This window comes from Artemia franciscana, unplaced genomic scaffold, assembly GCF_032884065.1.
Source record: "Artemia franciscana unplaced genomic scaffold, ASM3288406v1 Scaffold_855, whole genome shotgun sequence".
NCBI classification, from domain to species: Eukaryota; Metazoa; Arthropoda; class Branchiopoda; order Anostraca; family Artemiidae; genus Artemia; species Artemia franciscana.
Genome location: NW_027068522.1, coordinates 176,966 through 187,500, shown reverse-complemented (window position 1 = coordinate 187,500; position 10,535 = coordinate 176,966). Strand labels below are relative to the sequence as shown.

General features: G+C 35.5%; 2 protein-coding genes across 4 annotated transcripts in view; one reads left to right on the top strand and one right to left on the bottom strand.

The window, feature by feature from the left end:
- Window positions 1–9,536, top strand: part of LOC136043704 (putative epidermal cell surface receptor) — a 10,341-nt gene extending 805 nt beyond the window's left edge. Inside the window, exons 2-5 of the mRNA XM_065728593.1 lie at window positions 5,776–5,944; window positions 7,183–7,402; window positions 8,784–8,896; window positions 9,412–9,536. Of these exons, the coding sequence (XP_065584665.1) occupies window positions 5,872–5,944; window positions 7,183–7,402; window positions 8,784–8,896; window positions 9,412–9,536 (531 nt within the window). The 5' untranslated portion in view covers window positions 5,776–5,871. The remainder of the gene's footprint in view (window positions 1–5,775; window positions 5,945–7,182; window positions 7,403–8,783; window positions 8,897–9,411) is intronic.
- Window positions 1–10,535, bottom strand: part of LOC136043706 (roundabout homolog 1-like) — a 156,630-nt gene that overhangs the window by 16,569 nt on the left and 129,526 nt on the right. The gene's annotated exons all lie outside the window — the stretch shown is intronic.

Below are 10,535 nucleotides of genomic sequence, written 5' to 3'. Positions count from 1 at the left end.
AAGTATTTTCTTCCAGTATTGTTCAACTGACAGGTCTTCAACTTGGGCATCTCCCAAATGAAGCTCAGTGACATCAGTCATTGCCTGTGACCTCCATTCTACGTCCGTTTTCTGGAGGGAACACTTTTCTGTTAGAACAAGAAATCTCACAAATAGTGGCCTTAGAGATCTTGGGTTCAAATTTCTTGCATTCCTTGGTTAAACTAAAGCCAAAATGTCATAAATTTCGTCTTCAAACTTGAACCGGTCTTTGATCTGCTTGATCAGGACTATATAGTAGTTTCGACACGACTGGTAAAAGAGATCAATGTTATCACTTGGCTCTTGAGCATCCTCCAGTTCTTGCATGGAATCGGTTGCAGCTATTCCCACATATGTCTGGTTTAAAGGCAGGTACTCACTTGAAAGGTAAGGATCCAGCTCAGTAAACGAACCAACATTGCGAATATAGTCCAATTTCATGAAGTTAGACGCAACATCATTCACAAGTTTGCTGACACTAAGCTTCAGGGACTGAAGAAGTGGGAGTTCGGATTGAAAAACTGTATTGAATTCGTTGGAGAGGCCAAGAGAGTAGTCCATGAATTCAAGGTATGGCTTTGTCAACTTGCTTTGTAATGTCGACAAGATAAGGTCATTTGTTGCAGTTGGGTCTTCAAACGTGGTTTCTACGAAATACTGAATAAGTGCAACCCGTTGCTCAATAAGCCTCTTCACACAGGCCTGAAGGGATAACCAACGGGTCTGTCCCGGAGCAAGAATTCGGTGTGCTTCGCATCGGAAGAACTCCTGAAATTCGGCGAACTTCTCTGCCTGGAAGCGCTTCTGGAAAAGTGGGCATAGATATTTCGTGCCAAGTCTTCGAGTATCTTGGGAAGTGACAAGCATGCATATGACGAGCATAAGTGAATAAGATGGCATGAGCATTTCACATTCAAGATGTGTGGCACCATGGCTTTCATAAGGGTTGAAGCAGATCTATTGGCTCCAAACATGACGTTAGTTGTATCTGCACAAAATCCAACAATATTTTGCCAGGGAATCGAGGTTTCTTCAATGACTTGCTTGATGCGGTTAGTCAGGCCCTCAGCCGATCCATCACTACACTTAACCATATCCAATACTTCGACATGAAGTTTTAGATCTTTCTCGCTAAAAAATACAACCATGATAGCTAGCTGTTTTTCAATAATACGATCAGTGGTTTCGTCAATTATCACAGAGAAAAAAGTGGTTTTGAGCAACTCGACTAACTGGTTCTGTAGCACCAACGAAAAATTCTGTCGCAAAATATTTGTAGCTTTCTGTTTACCCAATGTGACCCCTGCCAGGGCCTGGTCATTGGGAAATAATTTTCTGAGGAAAGGAATCAAGCTGTCTGCAAGACGTAATGGCAGATTATGGTCTGCCAAAAATATGCAGATGCGCTGTTCAATTTCTTTGGAATGACTGCCTACAGTCAGAAGTTTTTCAATGCTGCCAGACTTCGTCTCGATTTCACTGCTTGCTTTTATATGCTGCTTGGTCAGGGCATGCCTCGTCAACTCTGATTTCCCACAATACACATACTTCAAACAGAACTTACAGTATGGTACATAAGTCTTTTTCTTTGACTTGTTTGACACTCTTTTCTCTATCCAATTTTTACACATTGGTAACTGAAGCCACTTGTCAACAAACTTTTGCTCGAATGTTTTCTTTTGGGAATTCTGCCCTGAACCCTGCTTTTTTTTGGAGGAGTCACCAGGAGGTGAACTTCAGGAACATCATCATCTTCGTCATCCAGTCGTCTTTCGGGACTAGATGCAATTTGAAGATTATCTTCCTCTGAGTCAGTACACTGGCTTTCAGACGAACTTTGCATGTCAATGATCTCTAGAAAAAGTGTTTTATTAGTGATCAAAACTAGTCTATTTCTATAATTACTTGTACAAGGGTACACAATAACTAGATCATGCTAAACTATGCTCATGGGCATTAAGGTGCATATCCTCAATTAACTTAAATTACCTCATGTATAATTTAAGTTTGCAGTATGGAGTACGAATGGACCAAAAATTTGCAATGGTTGCATTGCACTAGTTTGCAAAAATCAAAACGAAGTATGCCTAGCTTGATAAATGATAATTAATTATTTATTATGTTGTTTGTTGGTTGGTTTAGAAAATGGTTAACCTTTACTACTGCACGCCAGCAAAAACGTAGGTTTTTCCATTAGTGCAGTAGATGTAAATAGTAAAGAGTTAAATTGTCTTTATTAATAAAGTAAGTATCAAAGTAAAGTATCTTCAGATTTGGAACACCACTTTAAATAGAAAAAGAAATTTGTGACCCACTTCTTCACTAGAAGAGCTTTGTTTTGATGTCTTCTAACCTAGGAGGGACCAACCCAAGCAAAAACAACACAAAAGAAGTTTCTCTGTAAACCTAGCTTAACAAAATACTTTAATTTGCTACTTTCACATCGCTGCAGTCCAAGGCAAAACAGTTTTTCCATTAGTGCAGTAGATGTAAATAGTAAAGAGTTAAATTGTCTTTATTAATAAAGTAAGTATCAAAGTAAAGTATTTTCAGATTTGGAACACCACTTTAAATGGAAAGAAATTTGTGACCCACTTCTTCACTAGAAGAGCTTTGTTTTGATGTCTTCTAACCTAGGAGGGACCAACCCAAGCAAAAACAACACAAAAGAAGTTTCTCTGTAAACCTAGCTTAACAAAATACTTTAATTTGCTACCTTCACATTGCTGCAGTCCAAGGTAAAACAGTAGATTTTACATGATTCCAAATGGCAAGTGGCAGGCAAGTGGACATGAACAAAAGACTAGACTAAATATTATTATGTGAATCATCAGATTAAAAATAAGGGTACTCACAGCTAGTTTTAACAGAATGCAGGGTCCTTTATAGACAGTATGAATTGCAACTTTTCTGCAAAAAAGCCACAGTTTGCACCAACACCAGCATCTGTCCCTAAATTTTGACACAGAAGCCACAGTCTACACATGTTGTATAGGAGGGTGACCTTAGGTCAGTGTCTTTCAGGACCGTACTTGGTAGAAATAAGTCTTTCAACTTCCGTAAATGTCTTGTATACTTTCTTCTATGATCAGATTGTAGCTGGAGCCTTGTTTTTTTTAGCTAAGCAATGGAGAGTGACATTTTGTGTCAGGATGAAACATCAACGCCTGCCAATTATCAAGTCAAAAACTGTTCTTTCATGGTTTAAATCATATTTTCTTACTTCATAATTAAATTTAAGCCCTTCTGACCTGTTTAAAATTGATGTAGTCACAAAATCAATTAAAATATTAATTTTTTAAGTAGCAGAATTGATTTTTCTTTTTTACTCCTAAAGAGGTCAGATGTGCTTTAACTGGACTGTACAATCATAGAAGGGAATGTATAAAACTGAAAGAAAATTTTAGAATTGAAAAATTATAGTTTCTGACCTTTCACCCATCGACCTAAGGTCACCTCCATGGGCAGCTGGTGCTGCCCAGGCTCCCGGCTAAGGCAGCTGGTGCTTTATTTGGATAGTCCCCTGTGGATTTGCAGATAGATGACCATGGGAAAAAGAGGTCACCAGCAGATTGAAAGAATCCCTAATGCTAAGTGCATAGGTCGCATGCTCCTATTCTACAATTGCTGCCTAACCAATACTCTTTATGTTGGGCAGTTTACACCCAATCGAAGGCATTGCTTAAAAATAAACTAAATACTAGGCTACCTAAACTAAATTACTAAATACCTAATGAATGAAAATCCAAGGGATTAAAGTCGTCCCTTCCTAATGAATGTCATTTCACGCTTTAGCTTTTTTTTGAAATTTCGCGCTGATCTTTGCAATATAAGCCAGTGCTGCGGCATAAGTATTTTCAAGAAGACTGAGCATAATCTGCAATCTACAAGAATTTGTCAGCCTTCGTTTGAAAAATTCGAATTTTCCCTGAAGATCCCTAAAAACCCTTACTTTACCCCAGATTTCCCTGAATCCCTAGATTCAAAATAAGTGTCCCTAAAAGAAGTGATTTTCCCCTAAAATAGGGTAATCTCCCTAGAAGTGGAAGCCCTGCAGGTAATAGTAATTTTCAGTTGAACTGTTGATTCGAATTTAGCAGTTCTTGATGCTAGTTTAACATTTTGTTCATAGCTCTAATTGACCTTTATATAAAAGAAGTAGTAAAATCTAGTAGTGTTGAAAAAACGTGAAAATCAGTCAAATCTTGACTAAAAAAAATTCCAAACTATTATGAAAGATCTCAGAGGCGCTGAATATTCAATTTATTGACATTTAACTTAAAAAACTCCATAATAGAAAAAAAACTTTAAAAAAAGAGTAAGAAATTGTACCTTTGCTGAACCAACATAATTGGGTTAAAAGACAAAATGTAAACTAGAAAGCTAATTTGGACCAAGACAAAAAAAAAAGAATTAATCTAGAATTTAAAAGGGTCATTTTCTTTTCGAATGTGACATTGAATATACTGCATCTACAAATGCCGAGTAAAATCAATGAACTTTGAGTGACTTTTATAGCTATATCCAAAGTAAACTGGTAGGGCTTGTGTCATTTTCAGCAAGAACTTGCTATGTGTCATTCGGCTTGAGAAAACTAAAATTCTTATGATTGGATTTTTTCTAGCGTGAATTTGTGTCATTTTGGTGGGAGTTTGCGTCATTACCCACTCTCCAAATTTTGGGGCTTTCTTACATATCTACGGTTGAATTAGTCGTTTCTGTCTAAGACTGTCTACTGTCTACGACTATCCATTCTGTTGATGGCCCGTGGCGGAAATAAAGTAATGCATGAGACACATATTGATCGTTACTAGGATTAACGATACTGCATTTGAAATTGATACTATGTTGAAAATAGCTGAACGAAGCCCTACTTAAATGTGCTAAATAAGGTCTGGCTTTATCATTATAATTTTTGTACGTGGACTAAGAAACTGAGTTGAGACTGAAGCCACAAAGACCTATTAATCCACCTCCCTACAAAAAAAAATATTGAAACAACTAATACGGTAACAGTAGCTGCTTGCTATTGCTGCCCACATCGGATACAGTATTTTGATGTAGGGCTGTCTATCTCTTTTTTGCACTTTGTAGAGGAGCCATCTGTAGTATTACCGAGGGGTGCACTACCCTTTTTCCCCATACGAGGACACCATCCACCTGCTTTAGACAGACTTGGGTAGGCAACACTCGTTCCTGAACAGAGAAGTGAGAGTCATCAACCACTCGTCAGCTAGTCTTGACCCTCAGAACCGGCACTAGCAAGAAAACATATCTCCTATCTTGGCTTGATCCTTGAAAGGACCTCTTCTCGCGCCAAGGTCAACATTAATAATTTCCAGGGGGAATCAATTCTCGGACAGTTTTTTTGGCAGCCATTACTGCCTTTCATCCATCCAACTTCGATACTTTTTTACAAAATATCCTGCCTTGCGGTCAAACACTGGGCAGGATATTTGCCTAGTATTCTGTGCAAGAGAGGTGCCGCGAGTAATCTATTACCGCCACCCCCACATTCTGCTTTATTCTGGAGCTTAAGCAAAAGTGAATATATCCTCAGCACGTTTTCACCACATACCTGGCGTACTAAAATCATAACCAGCATTGTATCTTCTTTAATTTTTTTGTTGTCTGACGTTTGTCTTATGGTTTGAGCTGTAAACCAACTGGTTAGCATTAGTAACACTAAATAAGCTTAAGATAACTTTTTTCTATATCTCTGTTTTTTATCTTATTTGTATCTTTTTCTTATAGGTATTTACAATGAGAACTTTACTTCACCGCGACGTGACTTCTAACAAACTTGAAGAGCTTACGCCAAGTACTATGTACTAAGTAAACATAATCTTTATGCCGTTTGAAAACCAAGTCATCGAGCTTATTTCTGATAAACCAATAAGGTTTAAGACTCTAAATATTGAAGGTTAGTTTGGCTTTTTGTATTTCCCAGCTAAATAAAATGTACACAATAGATTCCATTCCATGACGACCAAGCCAAACTTTTTACGGCATAACAACAGCTCAGGAGCTATCTATGGGAGTTCGTTCGTTAAAAACCAAATTAGCAGACTAAAACGTCATTTTATAATTTTTTTTTTGTTGAACACGAATCTTCTCTTATTTTAAGCTTGAAATAAACAATGGAATCGTAATTCAATGACGAGCCTCAAACCCGTTAATGCATTAAATCATGTACAAGTTGCGCGAAAACACTTTAAGTAGCACCCAAAAATTCCTTATTCTACATACCTATTTTTTTAAGCCATTCTAATTACTATAATTGTTTTATCAAGTTGAAGCCAAACTTTTGATATGGCTAATCATTGAAATAATTTCTAAAAAAATAAAAAATATACATGATTTCTGTGAAAATTCTTGGAAATTATGAAAAATAATGAGTTTTCTAAGGTTTTGCCATGACCCCAACCCTCGGTACAGGCATACCCTGGAAATAAAAAAAACTTATTTTGCAGGATAATAAAATGTTTTCAAACAGGAGGATGAATGTGAAGAAAAACGTTTTTGCTGCATAATATTAAACACTGTTTCAGGAGAATATTAGCCATTCCCATACAGCAATGAACTGAAACAGATTCTCTATAATAATCGCATAACTGAACGTCGGTAAATTTTGTAATTTTCCCCCAAGAGACGATAAATACGTTAAGATTGCAATATTAATGTTTTTTATTTTTCAATTCCTCTTGCTAGGACGTCTTAATTTAAAAAAAAAATTGTACTTCTGGAGACTGAAAGAAAAATGAGTGGAACAGGGCAAGGTATGTAAACAATGAAAGAACAAAACCTAAGTTGTGAATACTTTTTGACAAAATATTCACTTCTGACTCTAGTGCATTTATTGTTCAAACAAGCACTAATATGTTGATTTAAATATTTAATTGCATTTTTTGTTAATTACTTTTAAATGTCTAGCTGGTTCGTGCTAAGTTGTTTTGCTGTAATTAAAGAAAAAAAATTGAGTAAAAGAGAAACCTCGTGCCTGAGAACTTATCTGAAGTAAATTGAAAACTGATATTTCAGTATACACGAAAATAACTCCCAGCAGCTGCTAGAATAGTAGCTACCAAGAATATTAGCTACTCGATCAGCGCACCAATTTTGTCGAAATTTTATTAAAATACGTTTTTCTTAATATTTTAGATCCGTACAATTTTAATATCAGCTTGTCTGTGACCCGAATTGCTGAAATGTCAGCTGATTTAAATTGGACTGGAGTTCCATATCCTGAAGATAAGTACGTGACCCTATACCGAGTGTTGTTCCAAGGAGATGGAGACCCTGATACAGCAGCTGCTTTCAAATTAGCAAAGTATGATGCACCGTCTTTTATGACCGTGAAAGAATTGAAGCCATGTCATAAGTAAGTATAAGAGAAAAATATGGCTCAAGTTCATAATTTTTGTCAATAGGAAGAAATTACTTTTTAGTTTTCTAAGTTATTTTAAATCTTTTATATAATTTTGTTTAAAAGCTTAAATTTTTTAATTACAATTATGTACTATTCTGTATTCTTTTACAGCTTACGGCCTTATAACCTATGCAACTTATGACCAGCTACACAAGCTCTTCATATATTCCATTTGGCTCTGTCTTTATTTCTTTTCTTGAAATTCTCATTTCCCTTTAATGTTTTCATATAATTTCTTCCGAAACACATCCTGCTTGAAAATTCTCGTATGGATGGTTGAAAAGAATGAATTCGGCATCCTTTCATAAAGCTAATTGACATTTTAAATAACATTAAACGGTAAAAATTTAAGTTAACCAATGAAAAAAAAAATCAAATTCTATTAAAATAAAATAGCGTTGTGATTTGCTTTTTTCTTACCTCTGGAAGAATGTATTTTAATTTGTGTGTCCCTTACCTTCCGCAATTTTAATTGTTTCGTTTATTTCCTTTGTCTTATTCAATTAAGAATTAGGCTTTAAAGAGATACATTAAGATATTACTGAAGCGATAATCTTGCGAAAAATTGCTGTAGTAATATAATCTTTAACTCAATTTCTAGTTTAATTTCCAGTCATAATTCCCTTTTGTTGCGTGTTCTTAATATTCTTTAAACTAACTGTAACAGTTAGGATTGAAGTTGTCTTTTGCAAAAATGTTTTTTTTTTATTATGAAATTCAGAAATCAAAACTAACACTATTGCCATTACAAACTCATTTTCAAACATTTAGTCCTGCAGTTTTTGAAAGAATATAAAATGATAATTACAACTTTATTCAAAATTATAACTAACATTCAGACAATTAGATTTTGCTTTCAGTGTCCTTGAAACCTTCAATCATCTATACAAACTTACATCAACAGAGACTGTGGGCGTACACAAGTCTAACCCTTAAAAAGTGAGATAAGGAGGGGAATATTAAAGCAATTTTTGGGAGAGCATGGGTAAAAATCGGAAAAGGTAAATTTTTACACCGCCATTTATGATTTCTTTCTAGTAGTTTATGTGTGTGTTTGGGAGGGGCTGGGGTAGGATTTTGGGGTAATATCAGGCCTGAAGACTCCCCATTCCTCCCCTGTGAGCAGGTGGGATAGATACATTCTTGTTTTTACCTTGTTACCCTGTTTTTCTAGACACCCTCTATTCCAATATAGAATGATTTCGTTGCGAGTTGGATAAATCTTCTAATTCCTTTTTAAATGTGCTAATTAGTACTAGTATATCGGAGAAAGTCCATTCTTGTTGTGGACAGGAGTCCACAACTTTTAAAATTATGTATTTCTTATTTTCAGATACCGATTTTGGATTGAGGCGTATTTAACGAACGGAAAAGTAAAGATTTCCAACGTGATAGATGTCATAACCAAACCTGGACAAATTTCAAAGAATTCACTTGCAGGATCATGTAACCTTTTCACCTTTTTTTCAATTTATGACATTCAGCTGTTTAATAATGGTGTTATGAATAAAAGTACCACAAATATCAAATGTAGTAATTAATAATATGGCAACATTACAGTTTATTATCCTTAATTTAGCTACAAAACCATTTTTATGTATATATTTTTGCATTAGATAGACAGCACTTTTTGACTACTAAGGTCCTTGCGTTGGCCCTGCAGTTGGCCTGCATTGCTACCTCTGATTCATCTGATATCATCAAGTTGAGATCAAACCCACTGTGCTACAACAGAACAGTATTTTTATATATGTTTGGCAAATGTTTCTCAAATAAAGGTTCATTTTTGGAAACGACATAATTTACATATGACAAAACCAAAATCAACCACTATTTTTTTTCAGTTACATGAATCTTCTTGTCATTAGGAATCATGGCACCATCAAGGAATTGATGATGTGCTGCTAATCTTGGCAATTGAATGATTAACCAGCTAAATCTTTGGTTTTCCTAAAATATAGACAATAATTTTATGGCGTTGGTTCATAAGATAAGAAATGGGGAAGACTCAGAAGGGTCTGGTTTGGAGTCTTTTGGCCCATCTAAAGCTGAACCTAAGCGAGCACGGTTCCTAGTCTCTGTATAGGTGGTCATCACGAGCCTTGCCATCGCAGCGACTAATATCTGCTGTTTCATTTACATAAAACCTTATTGAACTTACATTAGGTTTGAATCATGTTGTATTTGGTTCAATTACATAAGTTGTATTTAATAATCTAAAAGCTATATTTATTGTGCTCAGAAAATCTTTCGGTTAAACAATTTGAAAAGTTTAGCTTAAAGAGTTAGGAAGGGGCTAGGGGGAGATGGCTCCCTCATATACAGGATAAGTTGTCTCCGTTTTGAATTATTATGTTGCTCTTGACTTCCATTTGAAAAGCTTCTAATATAACATAATTTCATCTCTGCAATTTGAGCTATACGGGCCAGAGTTCTTTTTGCAAACCCAAAATCGAAACCAGGTAAAGTCTCCTTGATTTCAATAACTGAAGTTTATTTTGAATCAACATTAATGGGCCTCATCAATATTTATTAGTAGATCCTGAAATCTAATCCTCGATCGTGGGAATTTCAAAATACTTTTGAGATATTATGACAAATGGGTAGGCTTCGAGGCACTGCATAAAACATTCCAAGGAAGCAGCATAGCTTAGATATTTGAAATTAAAAATAGTCACATCTGATCTTTTTAAATAACAGTTGAGAATGGTAATAAATTTTCTGGGGTCAGCGGGAACATCGTTGGGGTAAAAGGAAAAACATTTAATTTTATCTTCAATTTACTAGACTGTAGGGAAAAATATAGCACAAATTGTGCCTCTATCGGTGAAATAAAGAACAAATATCTGTGTTTCTCAAGCTTCCTTATATTGCAATTAAATAAAAAAAAACTAATTTTTTTAGCTGAAAGCAAGGAGCGACATTAAAACTTAAAACGAACAGAAATTACTCCGTATATGAAATGAGTTGTCCCCTCCGCAATCCATCGCTCTTTACGCTAAAGCTTTTAATTGTTTTAAAAAGTAGAATTGTGGCAAAGAGTCAAACTTTAGCGTAAAGAGCGAGGGATTGCGGAGGGGACAAC